This window comes from Babylonia areolata, chromosome 31 (genome assembly GCF_041734735.1).
Source record: "Babylonia areolata isolate BAREFJ2019XMU chromosome 31, ASM4173473v1, whole genome shotgun sequence".
Lineage (NCBI taxonomy): Eukaryota > Metazoa > Mollusca > Gastropoda > Neogastropoda > Buccinidae > Babylonia > Babylonia areolata.
This window is the reverse complement of record NC_134906.1, coordinates 30762000-30776999: the sequence shown is the minus strand read 5'-3', so window position 1 is coordinate 30776999 and position 15000 is coordinate 30762000. Positions and strand designations below refer to the sequence as shown.

General features: G+C 42.4%; 1 protein-coding gene across 1 annotated transcript in view; it reads left to right on the top strand.

Moving 5' to 3' along the window:
- Positions 1 to 15000, top strand: part of LOC143276081 (uncharacterized) — a 46583-nt gene that overhangs the window by 27694 nt on the left and 3889 nt on the right. Inside the window, exons 8-11 of the mRNA XM_076580469.1 lie at positions 128 to 296; positions 2613 to 2717; positions 4323 to 4425; positions 12920 to 13117. Coding sequence (XP_076436584.1) covers positions 128 to 296; positions 2613 to 2717; positions 4323 to 4425; positions 12920 to 13117 — 575 coding nt within the window. The remainder of the gene's footprint in view (positions 1 to 127; positions 297 to 2612; positions 2718 to 4322; positions 4426 to 12919; positions 13118 to 15000) is intronic.

Sequence of the window (15000 nt, the reverse complement as noted above, 5' to 3'; positions counted from 1 at the left end):
CGTGCTGTCTTTGGTAGGTAAGGAGAAAGAGTGTCCTAAGCATTGTCAGTGACACTTTGTTGTCTTTGCTAGGTAAGGAGAAAGTGTGTCCTAAGTATTGTCAGTGACCCATTACTGTGTTTCCCAGTGGCTCCATAGGACTGGGCAATGGCCACAAGCGGTCCAAGCGGTTCGAGACCTTTGTCTTGCAGCAGAGAAAACGTCTGAAACATGACTTCCACCTGTGTGAGAAAGCTACACAGCGAGTCCTCTGCTACTCCAACAACTTTCTGCATAAAAAGTTAAAAACAGAGGAGGTATGTGATATATCTATGATTATATTAAAAAAAAAAAAATTATTTTCTAGTTTCTTTTATTATTATTGTTTGTTTTTTTCAGATATATATATCATACCAGTAGTGTAGTAACCATGTTAACGGTGTTAAGTAAGGACAACATATCAGATTAGTCATCAGTGATAATTTGATACTTATCTTGAAGCTATATATATATATGCTTTCAAGCAAAGTGTAACTTTATTTGAAGAAAATATCTGACAACATTTCTTATTCTTACAGTAGGGATTATTTTGTCTGGTCTGAGGTGTTAACAAAGACAGACAGAAGGAAGAAGGAACCTTTCTGAAACACGAACAGCCACACGGATGCTTGGCCACTAACTGATATTGTGTCCAGGTGCAGTTTCTCCATCCTGTAATGCAGTCTTGAAGCTGGTAGTTTTTCTTCAGATTGAAACACATCAACATTATCACCAACAAAAACAATATACATAAACATATGTTGAAGTTGATTTCAATTTCACATGGAGTGAACAAAACTTGTGTCAACTGGTCTTTTTTTTTTTTATTGTGATTGATTTTTCAACATCATTTTGGTTTCTTTTTGAGTGGTTTGAAGAAGTGATGTGCATTTAGGCCTGAAATGGCCCTTTCCTTAGCAGTAAACAGCATGATTTGACATGACCGACATGACTGACATGACCGACAGAGGCCGGCATGCAGAGACAGACAGACAGACATGACCGACATGACCGACAGAGGCTGGCATGCAGAGACAGACAGACAGACATGACCGACAGAGACCGGCATGCAGAGACAGACAGACAGACATGACTGACATGACCGACAGAGGCCGGCATGCAGAGACAGACAGACAGACATGACCGACATGACCGACAGAGGCCGGCATGCAGAGACAGACAGACAGACATGACCGACATGACCGACAGAGGCTGGCATGCAGAGACAGACAGACAGACATGATTTGACATGACCGACATGATTTGACATGACCGACAGAGGCTGGCATGCAGAGACAGACAGACATGATTTGACATGACCGACAGAGGCCGGCATGCAGAGACAGACAGACATGATTTGACATGACCGACATGACCGACAGAGGCTGGCATGCAGAGACAGACAGACGAGGTGGATCCTCTGTGATGTCGGGTGATGTCATGACAATTGTCATCGTCAGTGTTGAGGAATGTATTGGTATTATCATCGTTCCAGTCATCATGACTAAGTATATAGTTCTTACAGAACAGGCACCACTGAACACCACCGAAGTGACTCAGCAGCAGTGCAGGGTCTCCTCTGGTGTGTGGCCTCCTGGCGACCTAACATCGATGGTTCCCTTTGGACTGCCGACGCTGGAACTGCGACGGACAAACCCGGGTGTGGCCGTGTATGGGGGAATCTAAATGAGCGGCGTTGGATTAATGCCACTGAAACGGTGCAGATGATGGGGCAGAAAAAAAAGAAAAGTATATAGTTCTTACTCTGCAGAATGATGAACAGGCCCCTTGGAAGGGGCCCACAAATGTTGTACAAGCCAAGTCAGTTCAAGTCAAGTCAGTTCAAGCTATGTCAATTCAGTTAAGTCAGTTCAAGCTCAAGTCAGTTCAAGCCAAGTCAAGTCTGTTCAAGCCAAGTCAGTTTAAGCCAAGTCAAGTCAGTTCAAGCCAAGTCAGTTTAAGCTCAAGTCAAGTCAGTTCAAGCCAAGTCAAGTCAGTTCAAGCCAAAGGCAAGTCAGTTCAAGCCAAGTCAAGTCAGTTCAAGCCATGTCAAGTCAGTTCAAGCCAAGTCAGTTTAAGCCAAGTCAAGTCAGTTCAAGCCAAGTCAAGTCAGTTCAAGCGAAAGGCAAGTCAGTTCAAGCCAAGTCAAGTCAGTTCAAGCCATGTCAAGTCAGTTCAAGCTCAAGTCAGTTCAAGCCATGTCAAGTCAGTTCAAGCTCAAGTCAGTTCAAGCCAAGTCAAATCAGTTCAAGCTCAAGTCAGTTCAAGCCAAGTCAAATCAGTTCAAGTCAAATCAGTTCAAGCCAAGTCAAGTCAGTTCAAGCCAAGGCAAGTCAGTTCAAGCCAAAGGCAAGTCTGTTCAAGCCAAAGGCAAGTCAGTTTAAGCCAAGGCAAGTCAGTTCAAGCCGAGGCAAGTCAAGGCAAATCAAGAGCATGACGTGTCAGAGAGTTTGGCACGCAGAGCGACAGAAGTGCAGGGCAGCTGTTGGTGATACTGGGGGATGCAGTTACAACTTTCATCATCATCAGTAACGAAGAATGTATTGGTGCTGTTATTATCATCCCCCAGATGATGATGATGATGTGTCAAACAGAGAGGGCGGCGGGCCGAGCGACAGAAGGGCAAGGCGGCTCTGGGTCTGTTGGATCCTTTGGAGTCCCTGGGAAAACGTCACTGCTGTGTGGACCGCTGTGTCTGGGTGAGTTGATGCCCTTGTCTGTCATTGTATCCCAGTTACTGTCCCTGTTTGCCATTGTATCATAGTTACTGCCCTTGTCTGTCACTATGTGGACCGCTGTGTCTGGGTGAGTTGATGCCCTTGTCTGTCATTGTATCCCAGTTACTGTCCCTGTTTGCCATTGTATCATAGTTACTGCCCTTGTCTGTCACTATGTGGACCGCTGTGTCTGGGTGAGTTGATGCCCTTGTCTGTCATTGTATCCCAGTTACTGTCCCTGTTTGCCATTGTATCATAGTTACTGCCCTTGTCTGTCACTATGTGGACCGCTGTGTCTGGGTGAGTTGATGCCCTTGTCTGTCATTGTATCCCAGTTACTGTCCCTGTTTGCCATTGTATCATAGTTACTGCCCTTGTCTGTCACTGTGTGGACCGCTGTATCTGGGTGAGTTAATGCCCTTGTCTGTCATTGTATCCCAGTTACTGTCCTTGTTTGCCATTGTATCATAGTTACTGCCCTTGTCTGTCACTATGTTGACCCCTGTATCTGGGTGAGTTAATGCCCTTGTCTGTCAATCATGTCAATTTTACTGCCCTTGTTTGTCATTGTATTTGACTCCCTTTTCTGTCATTGTGTCAGAGTTACTACCCTTGTCTGTCATGTCAGAGTTACTACCCGTGTCTGTCATTGTGTCAGAGTTAATGCCCTTGTCTGTCATTGCGTCAGAGTTACTACCCTTGTCTGTCATTGTGTCAGAGTTACTACCCTTGTCTGTCATTGTGTCAGAGTTACTACCCTTGTCTGTCATTGTGTCAGAGTTACTACCCTTGTCTGTCATTGTGTCAGAGTTAATGCCCTTGTCTGTCATTGCGTCAGAGTTACTACCCTTGTCTGTCATTGTGTCAGAGTTACTACCCGTGTCTGTCATTGTGTCAGAGTTAATGCCCATGTCTGCCATTGCATCAGAGTTACTGTATTTTTTTAGTCATTATCCACGTGTGTGAGTGGGATCCATTTACTGTTGTAAAGAGATGATCAAACGGACATCCCCATTGTACACTGCAGCCCTGTCTGATCTGTCATGGTGATGTGTCATGATGACGTGCCATTGTGGTGTATCATGGTTATATGTCATGATGATGTGTCATAATGTGTCATGATGATGTGTCATAATGATATGTCATGGTTATATGTCATGATGATGTGTCATAATGTGTCATGATGATGTCTGTGGTGATGTGTCATAATGATGTGTCATTGCTATATGTCATGATGATGTGTCATTATGTTTTGTGGTGATGTGTTATAATGTGTCATGATGATGATGTGTGTGGTGTGATGTCATGGTGATGTGTCATAATGTGTTGTGGTGATGTGTGTGGTGACGGCCAGATGGTGTTTGCATATTTCTTCTGTCGCTGCTGCTGTGTGCACATGTCAAATGATCGGTATAAGGAGAAACCCAGCGCTTCCTTTTTTGGGGAAGTGTCTGGGTTTGTTCCAGTGTACCTGTTGTTTACCTGTGTGCTGGCTGAATGGGTAGCGTAAGCAGCATTGACTTGAAGTTGTGTAGCATGTGAAAGGAGAGAGTTACCACTTAGCACTGTGTACTGTTTGTTATTCAGATGGTGTACAGCCACAAGAACCTGCTGTCTCACTGGAGGCGCCGCGCCATGACCAGCCAAAGAGAGGCTCGCCGTGTCCTGGCCGAAATGCTCACGCCCTCCGGTCAGTACACTGACAGCCACAAACTCATACACATTGCACAGCTTATGTGTGCTGATATACACGCTCCCACAGGGACACACTTTACCATGCGTCAAACACATTTTTAACAAACAAACATACGGAACACATAAACACCACACTAAGAGAGACAAACACTATCATCATCCATGCTTTTCTGTCACTCACATGGGAAACAGCGGATCCCAACGGTGTAACTTCTACATCACAGTAAAGAGACACATGCTGTGTAATCCCAGCGGTGTAACTTCTACATCACAGTAAAGAGACACATGCTGTGTAATCCCAGCGGTGTAACTTCTACATCACAGTAAAGAGACACATGCTGTGTAATCCCAGCGGTGTAACTTCTACATCACAGTAAAGAGACACATGCTGTGTAATCCCAGCGGTGTAACTTCTACATCACAGTAAAGAGACACATGCTGTGTAATCCCAACGGTGTAACTTCTACATCACAGTAAAGAGACACATGCTGTGTAATCCCAGCGGTGTAACTTCTACATCACAGTAAAGAGACACATGCTGTGTAATCCCAGCGGTGTAACTTCTACATCACAGTAAAGAGACACATGCTGTGTAATCCCAACGGTGTAACTTCTACATCACAGTAAAGAGACACATGCTGTGTAATCCCAGCGGTGTAACTTCTACATCACAGTAAAGAGACACATGCTGTGTAATCCCAGCGGTGTAACTTCTACATCACAGTAAAGAGACACATGCTGTGTAATCCCAGCGGTGTAACTTCTACATCACAGTAAAGAGACACATGCTGTGTAATCCCAGCGGTGTAACTTCTACATCACAGTAAAGAGACACATGCTGTGTAATCCCAGCGGTGTAACTGCTACATCACGGTAAACAGACATATTCTGTGTGTGTGTTACTAGCGATAAAACTGCTCCATCACAGTAAAAAGACACATGCTGTGTGTGTTACTAGCTATATAACTGCTACATCACAGTAAAAAGACACATGCGGTGTGTGTGTTACTTGTGATATAACTGCTGCATCACAGTAAAAAGACACATGCTGTGTGTGTGTGTTAGTAGTGATATAACTGCTTCATCACAGTAAAAAGGCACATGCTGTGTGTGTTACTAGCTATATAACTGCTACATCACAGTAAAAAGGCACATGCTGTGTGTGTGTGTGTTAGTAGTGATATAACTGCTTCATCACAGTAAAAAGGCACATGCTGTGTGTGTGTGTGTTAGTAGTGATATAACTGCTTCATCACAGTAAAAAGGCACATGCTGTGTGTGTTACTAGCTATATAACTGCTACATCACAGTAAAAAGACACATGCTGTGTGTGTGTCATTAGCCATACAACTGCTACATCACAGTAAAAAGACACATTCTGTGTGTGTGTTACTAGCTATATGAGTCACTGCCAAAAGGTGGGCACATTGATGGTTGTGTATTTTCAATGTCAATAAAATCACATCCGTTTGTGCTGTTTGTTTTACTTTGCAAGAATGTTGAAAAATGCCCAAAGACACACTAGAGACAATATATTCCACCAGACCCCACCCATTTTAAAGTAATTTGATCTAAACAGCGGTCGAAGCCCTCTAAAACGGGCTGCCGAAAATGGACAGTTGCACACGTATGAAGAACGTCAATGGTTTTACACTACAATGTGCCCGGGAAACAAGTCCAAATTATTACAAATGATTAGGAGTGCTTTCTTTTATATAATCCATCCAACAAGACACTACAATTATCTTTTTAACGATCACAATCCCGCATTGATTTTCATGATGACGCGCATCATCCGTTGTGTAAAATTTCTTCGAAAACGAAAATTCCTTGTGCGTCGTCTGCTTCGCTTTCTTTGTTCCAAAAATAGATATCATTCATTTGATTGAAAATTGTTCTACGAGAAAAGATCAACTGAGATTCAAAAAACAGTTTACTCTGGTTTTTATAAAGCTATTTCTGAATGCTCTAATTTCGCGGTAAACAATGATGTTCATAATCAAACCTCATCAAAAACAATTTATCAACTTTTTTAAAACTTTGACGTCATCTATACTTCCGGACAACCGAGTTATACTTCCGGTGTCAATAGATCGACTGAGAGGCAACACAGCGGCGTGCTACGCAAGCGAAAAGGTATGGTGTAAACATTCTATCTGAAATGATCTTTCGTCATCAAATGATTTTCATCATCAGTTTTGCTTGGTTTTTTTACAATTATTCACTCTGTTAACATGGTACATTGTTATTTTCTTTGCTTGTAGCATGATTTGAATGTATTTGTTGCTGCTTTCACCGTACGGCATTGCCGTGAATGTGTTCTTTCTTTCTTTGGAGGTGATTTTCAACAGAATTTACACCATGCTACTGTTGAGTAAAAATGAGTTCGTCATCAGGGCCATTGTGTAAAACTGATGTTCACAATCATCTGAATGATTAAACAGCACAAGTTGCAAAACGAACTTGAGTTTTGTTCCCAGGATCTTTTTTTTCAAATATATTTATTGAATTGAAGAAAATCCATTGTTTTCAAGGTATTTGATAATCTGGAGACAATGCTAACAATATTTATATCCCAAAGTAATGACGCACATCAGTTTTACAGTGACCAAAGAACAGGACATGGAAAGTTATATGAATAAGCCAGATTTAATTAAGAAGCAAAAAATTGGGGTATATTTGTTTTGAAAAAAGTTTGTTTTTGTTGTTGTTTGTGTGTGTGTGTGTTTTTGTTGTTTTTTTGTTTTGTTTTTGTTTTTAATAAACAAATGTACACTGACAAGAGCATGAATATATTCCCATGTGTACCCAGACAATAGTAATGATAATGTTTATTTATATAGCGCAGGGTTTGGGAAATGGTGTGTGTGTATGTTTTGTTGCATATTTGTTTTGCTTGTGTGTGTGTGTGTGTGTGTGTGTGTGTGTACACATTATATGACTTGATGTGCATTTGTTGCATTCACGTTTTCAGATACAATGACAGAGACACAGATTTTACATCACCAAAATGAGCAGAACGCCAGTCTTCAGGCAAAAAAAGATGCTAGAAGAGCGAGAAACCGGGAAGCTGCCAGGGCCTACAGAATGCGGGTTAAAGCTGATCCTGAACTTCACAATGAGATGAAGAAGAAGGCCAAAGAGAGAACATGAAAGAATCGAGAGAAACCGGTCTCGGAGGAGCAGAAAGAGCATCAACGTCTGTTGCACAAACAGTGTCAAGCTCGCTACATGTAAGTTGATCTCATCCTTTCTGTACATTTCTAATTGTTTGTATTGTTTATAAATAAGAACCTTTTTTTCATACAGCTGTAAAAATGTTAATAATAAAAAGGTTTTTTTGTAAAACTTGTAAAGTTGTAGTTAAAGAATGAACTGACTTGTTTCTCTCTCTGAAGCTCTCTTTTTCCCTTCCGCACACACACACACACACATTCTTTATGTATGCATGCACATATTTTCATATTCTAGAAAGAATTCATTCTCTTTATGCCCTTCAATCTAATGTTAAGTGCAATTAGTTTGGGTTTCACAACCAGTGTGGATTTAAAAGATGTTAAAGTGAATAGATAGTAATCATATACAGTGGTTTGCTTTCATTGTTTTGAAATGTTTTGCCCCATAATTCAAAGCATGTTCTCTCTCTCTCTCTCTCTCTCTCTGTGTGTGTGCAGTGCAAAGAAGAAGGCTGAAGAAGCAGCATCGGGTGGGCCACCAGCGCGGGAGACGCGACTTGACAAAGCAAAAGCCGATAAGAGACGAGAGTACATTAGGCTGGCCGTCCAAAAACATCGTGATGCTCAGCATCCAAACAAAAAAAGACGTGTAAAAGAGAAAAGACGCGAATATTATTATAAAAAAAAGGCAGAAAAGGAGCAGATTTTAAGGGCTAGGAGAGAGAAGTCCATTCAAGTGGAGCAAGTACTAGAACAGCCTAGTTCTACTACACAGGTAGAGAGTTCTCCAACTTTAATTCTTCGCACACATGTGGAGAACATTTCCAAGAAAAGAGACAAGGAGACTCTTTCACACAAGAGATATTTAAGAGAAATATTTCAGAACACTCCACATGCAGGTGACATTGGGTTCTCAAACAAGTATTTGAAAAACTCTCAAGAAAAGTGTGTGTATCATACATCCCCAGGAAACAGATTTAGAGCGGTTGGGGATTTCTATGATGCTCATGCAGCTGAGGTCCCCTGTAAGTCTGCCAGATATAAAAAACAGCTGACAAAGCCCATCAGTGAACTCTATCAGGAGTTCAAGGCAAAAAATGAGGAAATCAAGGTTTCACTGAGAACATTCTATCGTCTCAAACCAAAATACATACAATCAGTGACAAAATTAAAGTTTCGTCAATGCCTTTGTGAACTTTGTCACAATCCAAAAGAAAAACTGAAGAAACTTAACCTTTTCTTGTTGAGCAAGCGTGAGAGTGTTGACTCATTGTTAGGGGAAAGTGTGTGTGGGTTTGAGGGTGAATTTCCAAGGAAAAATTGCTTGGATAGGCAGTGTTTTCACTGCGGGATTGAGCAACTGCATGCCAGACTTAAAAAAGAGGTGGGAAATTTGTTGACAGAACAGGTAAAATGGGAGAGGTGGGAACTTGTGAGAATGGGCACTCATTCAAGGATGGAAAAAGTGAGCAAATGTGGCAGCGTGAATGAGTGTCTGGGAGAGCTGATGAAAGAGCTTGGACCTCTGTACAGGCACAAGTTTAATGCAGAGTGGCAGAGAAATCAGCTCTACCATTTAAAAAGAAATCTGCCAGAAGATTGGGTAATTATTGTGATGGATTTTGCAGAGAATTTTCTCTGCAAATTCCAGGATGAACCCCAGAGTGCCCACTGGGCCTACAGACAGGTCACTGTGTTTCCTGCTGTTGTTCACAGTAGATGCTCGTGTGGAGAGCTGAGGCGAGACAATCTGGTCTTTCTTTCAGATGACCTTCGTCATGATGCCTGTATCACACAGGTTTTCATTGAAAACATCTTGGAATATGTTTCTAAGCTCAGGAATATGAAGAAAGTTCTGCTGGTGAGTGATGGCTGTGCTGCACAGTTTAAATCAAAACTGCCGTTTCTTTTCCTTGCTCGCAGCACATTGCCACACTCAAAAGGGGCATCCATTGAAAAGGTTTTTTTTGGTGCACGCCATGGCAAGAATGATTGTGACTGGTGTGATGGGGCAGTGAAAAGGAATGTGACACGTGACATTGCCTCTGGGGCTGTCACTGTCAATGGGGCTCAGGACATGTTTGAACACTGTTCACGTACGATGAGCCATTCAGAGGGCCCTGGAGAGTGCCTTCACAAAGTTCAACGCTTTTTCCTCATTGAGCCAGACCAGGTAGACAGGAAAATAAATTCAAGCATGGTGAAGACCATTCATGGCTCTAGAAAGCTCCACCATGTGCGAGTGCAGGCACAAGATGAGCTGGCAATCAGGACTCTGTCGTGCTTTTGTAAACCATGCATGTCTGAGGACTACGCACACTGTCTGTCTGCTGCCCATGTTCCTGGTTGGCAAACTGCCAAACTGAAGTTTGCTGGCTCAGTTCCTTTTCATCCTCAAGACCATGAGGATGAAAAAGTGGACTGCGACACTTTGCAGTCAGAAGAAGATTCCGCACACATTGCAGAATCTGAATACAGTGACACAGACTGTGAGTCAGACTGTGAATCAGTATCTCCTGATGAGTGCACTGATATGGATTCTGCATCGTGTGAAGGTCTTGATCACTCAAACAGGACCAATTTTTTTCATTCAGTTGCAGAAGCTCTTGAAAATTGCTTCAGTTTTCAAGAAGTTCAAGAGTCAGCAAAGAACTTTCAGGATGAGGTTGAAAGTTTTTCTCTCCCATCACCTTGTTTCCCAGCCGTTGCAGGGCACACTGTGGATACAAGTGCACTTGCACTTATGGCACCAGATGTCCAGCAGCTGTGTTTTCCTTTGCAAGTGGAAGGTGATGGGAATTGTTTCTTCCGATCTTTGAGCCTTCTTCTGTTTGGCAAAGAAGATTTGCATGAAGAGATGAGATGCAGAATAGCCATGGCCATGGCACTTCATCCAAATCTCTTTCTTGATGGCAGCAACTGGTGTTCAGCTCATGATCAGGTCACTCCTGAGAGTGTGATTCATGTGGCTGTGCTGACATCAGTTGCACCCAGTGAATCGCCTGTGGTTGCTTTTGAGCAGGAGGTGATGTCCATTCTGCGGAATGCTTCTTATACTGGATTGTGGGAGTTTTTGGCTGCCTCCCACGTTCTGAGGCGTCCCATCCTGTCAGTTTATCCAAATCTTGGGTGGGAACTTTATATAACCCACTGCAACAGGATTTTCAGGGCACCCAGTTGCAGTTCAGATGAGAAAGTCATCATCATGTGGTCTTCATCACGCACAGATACTGCTGAAGAGCACTGGGTTCCAAATCACTTTGTGCCAGTCATTCTCTGGTCTGAACAAAAGGATTGTCCAGTGGTAGGGAACTTTTACATGGTAAAGTGGCAGCAGAATGAGTACCTTGCTGAGGTGAAAGAAACGGATGAGTTGCTGCAATTGGCTTGCGTGCTGTTCTACCAGCAGAAACCTGGTATGCAGCTTTTTTCATTTCCCACTCCAGAATATTCATGGGAACCTTTCACTTCTTTCAGAAGGAAAGTGCAGCTGCATTTTGATGAAAAAGCGTCGTCACACAGGTGTCAGTTGTATGCCATTTGGTGAATGGTTTGAGAGAATTCTTTGCTGTCTTGGGTCTGAATTCTCAATCAGTGCCCAACTGTTCTTTTTTTCCCTCTTCATTGTAAAGTCTTTGCAAAGTCTTTTCAATGTAATGACAGAATATGTATCTTGTTTGCATATTTTTTGTGTTTTTTTGTGTTTTTGTTTGTTAGATGTCAATATTGCATTTGTGACAGTTTCTCAGCCCTTTCTAAAAATATTTTTTAACATGATAGGCAAACAGTATTGTGATACTGACACCTGCTTAGCTTTGGTGACCAATACGGGTTTTGTTCTGAATGAATGGGGTCAGTTTTGATTGGTTAACACTGGTGTAATATTTCATTGTGTAGTGTGTCACTGAGATGACTGGTGGTTGAATTATTGTGGCAATTCATTATCTCTTGTTTTTTTTCTGTTTTTCTTTGTGTGTGTTGTTGTCTCCATTGTACAAATTAAATCTGGTTTGTATTGGTTTGAAAATCATTTATGACAGGATTTTAAGACTTAGATTTGAGTTTATATTGTTGTAATCACTACAGGAATGTGATACAATAATGCTATCTGACATACTGGTTCATCTTCATTTTTTGTTGACATTTTGGCTGTCGTTCCATTTGCTGGAAAATGTTTTGTGTAAAACTGATGTACATCATACATTTGTTATGTGCATGTAAAACAGCAAATTTTCTTTGGCATTAAAATATTTGAATGAAAATTGTTGTCATTGTGTTTACTGTTGTTCTGTGACAGTATTATTTGAGTTTATAATTGTACCAGTTACTGTTTTTTGAAATGTTTAGTCTTCATGCGATGATGCGCATCAGTGATTACAACCAACCCCCCCCATCAGGCAAGAGCCAAAAGCTTTCAACAAATATTTGACATCATGACTAAGTACACCAAGGTTAAAACAGTGCTTAATGAAAGGTTTTCAACCTTCCTGATTGGTCTCTTACTGTATAGAGGTGTGCATGTGTTGTAAACACTGATGTATGTCATACTTGTCAGAAGTGTCTTCTAATGTAATTTACTCGAAAAGTACAAAACACGCTGTCTTCTCCTGTTACACAAAGGTGACCACCTATGGTCCCATTACAAAAATGTATTCAACTTTGTGTAATTCAGTAACTGATTTTTGCCACTCACTGCCCACTTTCTGTGCCCACCTTTTGGCAGTGAGTCATATAACTGCTACATCACAGTAAAAAGACACATGCTGTGTGTGTGTTACTAGTGATATAACTGCTACATCACAGTAAAAAGACACATGCTGTGTGCGTGTTACTAGTGATATAACTGCTACATCACAGTAAAAAGACACATGCTGTGTGTGTGTTACTAGCTATATGACTGCTGCATCACAGTAAAAAGACACATACTGTGTGTGTGTTATTAGTGATATAACTGCTACATCACAGTAAAAAGACACATGCTGTGTGTGTTACTAGTGATATAACTGCTACATCACAGTAAAAAGACACATGCTATGTGTGTGTTAGTAGCGATATAACTGCTACATCACAGTAAAAAGACACATGCTGTGTGTGGGTTACTAGTGATATAACTGCTACATCACAGTAAAAAGACACATGCTATGTGTGTTAGTAGCGATATAACTGCTACATCACAGTAAAAAGACACATGCTGTGTGTGTGTTACTAGTGATATAACTGCTACATCACAGTAAAAAGACACATGCTGTGTGTGTGTTACTAGTGATATAACTGCTACATCACAGTAAAAAGACATGCTGTGTGTGTCCCCAGGGGGCCAGCGGTGTAACTGCTACAAGTTCATCGGATGGGTGACAGGGGTGAGTCACGGCACCATCAGCAAGGTTCGAGCCCAGATGCAGCGCACCAAGGGTGACCGCGAGCCCCCCATGCACGGCCTGTACTCCTTCTGGCAGCGAAAGTCCTCCGCCAACAGGTCTGCCGCACCGCCCCCCGCCACACTCACTCACGGTATTGTGCATCTGATGGTCATGAGGGTTAGCGTGTGGTGTGTGTGTGTGGGTGGGTGTGGATGGGTGGATGGGGGGGTGTTGTGTGTGTGTGTGTGTGTAGGGGGTATTTGTGTGTTTGCATGTGTGTGTGTGTGTGTGTGCTTATGTCTTGGTGGTGGGTGGTGTGTGTGTGTGTATGTTGTGTGTGTCTGTTTTTGCGTGGTGTGTGTGTGTGCATGTGTGTGTGTGTGTGTGTGTTTGCGTCAGTGTGTGTTGTGCGTGTGTGTTTGTGTTTTTGCGTTAGTGTGTGTTGTGCGTGTGTGTGTGTGTGTTTGCGTCTGTATGTGTGTGTTTGCGTCTGTATGTGTCTTGTGTGTGTGTGTGTGTATTGTGTGTGTGTGTGTGTGTGTGTGTGTTTGCATCTGTTTTTTGTGTGTGTGTGTTTGTGTTATGTGTGTGTGCTTGTGTTGTGTGTGTGTGTGCGCGTGTTTGTGTGTGTGTGTTGTGCGTGTGTGTGTGTGTGTGTGTGTGTGTTTGCGTCTGTGTGTGTGTTGTGTGTGTGTGCATGTGTGTGTGAGTGAGCGTGTTCATGCAAAATCACTTATATGTACATGCATATATGCATATGTGTCTAAAATTCTTTTGTGCAAGGGTTTGTATATGATTTTTGATTCATGTTAATACCTTTTATATACTTTCCCCCCAATATTCCTTGTGACCATGGTACACTTGGTAACAAAGACATATTCTGTTCCAGTCATTTTTATTCCGTTCTCATTTTGGTTTGCTGGGTGCAACACATGAATGGTTCAAGCGTTGGACTGTTAATGTAAGGTTTTCTGGGTGCAACACATCAGTGGTTCAAGCGTTGGACTGTTAATGTAAGGTTTGATGGGTGCAACACATCAGTGGTTCAAGCGTTGGACTGTTAATGTAAGGTTTGATGGGTGCAACACATCAGTGGTTCAAGCGTTGGACTGTTAATGTAAGGTTTGATGGGTGCAACACATCAGTGGTTCAAGCGTTGGACTGTTAATGTAAGGTTTGATGGGTGCAACACATCAGTTGTTCAAGCGTTGGACTGTTAATGTAAGGTTTGATGGGTGCAACACATCAGTGGTTCAAGCGTTGGACTGTTAATGTAAGGTTTGATGGGTGCAACACATGAATGGTTCAAGCCTTGGACTGTTAATGTAAGGTTTGATGGGTGCAACACATGAATGGTTCAAGCCTTGGACTGTTAATGTAAGGTTTGATGGGTGCAACACATCAGTGGTTCAAGCGTTGGACTGTTAATGTAAGGTTTGATGGGTGCAACACATCAGTGGTTCAAGCGTTGGACTGTTAATGTAAGGTTTGATGGGTGCAACACATCAGTGGTTCAAGCGTTGGACTGTTAATGTAAGGTTTGATGGGTGCAACACATCAGTGGTTCAAGCGTTGGACTGTTAATGTAAGGTTTGCTGGGTGCAACATGTGAGTGGTTCAAGCGTTGGACTGTTAATGTAAGGTTTGCTGGGTGCAACACATCAGTGGTTCAAGCGTTGGACTGTTAATCTAAGGTTTGCTGGGTGCAACACATCAGTGGTTCAAGCGTTGGACTGTTAATCTAAGGGTCCTGAGTTCAAATCCTGAGAACAGTGCCTGGTGGGTTAAGGGTGGAGGTTTTTCTGACCTCCCATGTCAGCAGCTCTGCAGACCTGCTAGTGCCTGAACCCCCTTTGTGTGTGTGTGCCCATGCAGAAGATGAACAGCACATTCAAACTCCTGTAATCCTTAGAGGCATTGGGTGGGTTATAGCAACAAGAAGATAACCAGCACGCCTGTATGGCAGGAGAAAACAGTCTGTGCATGAAAGGCCACTTGTACGTGAGTGAAGTTTGGAGCTGTAGCCCACACATG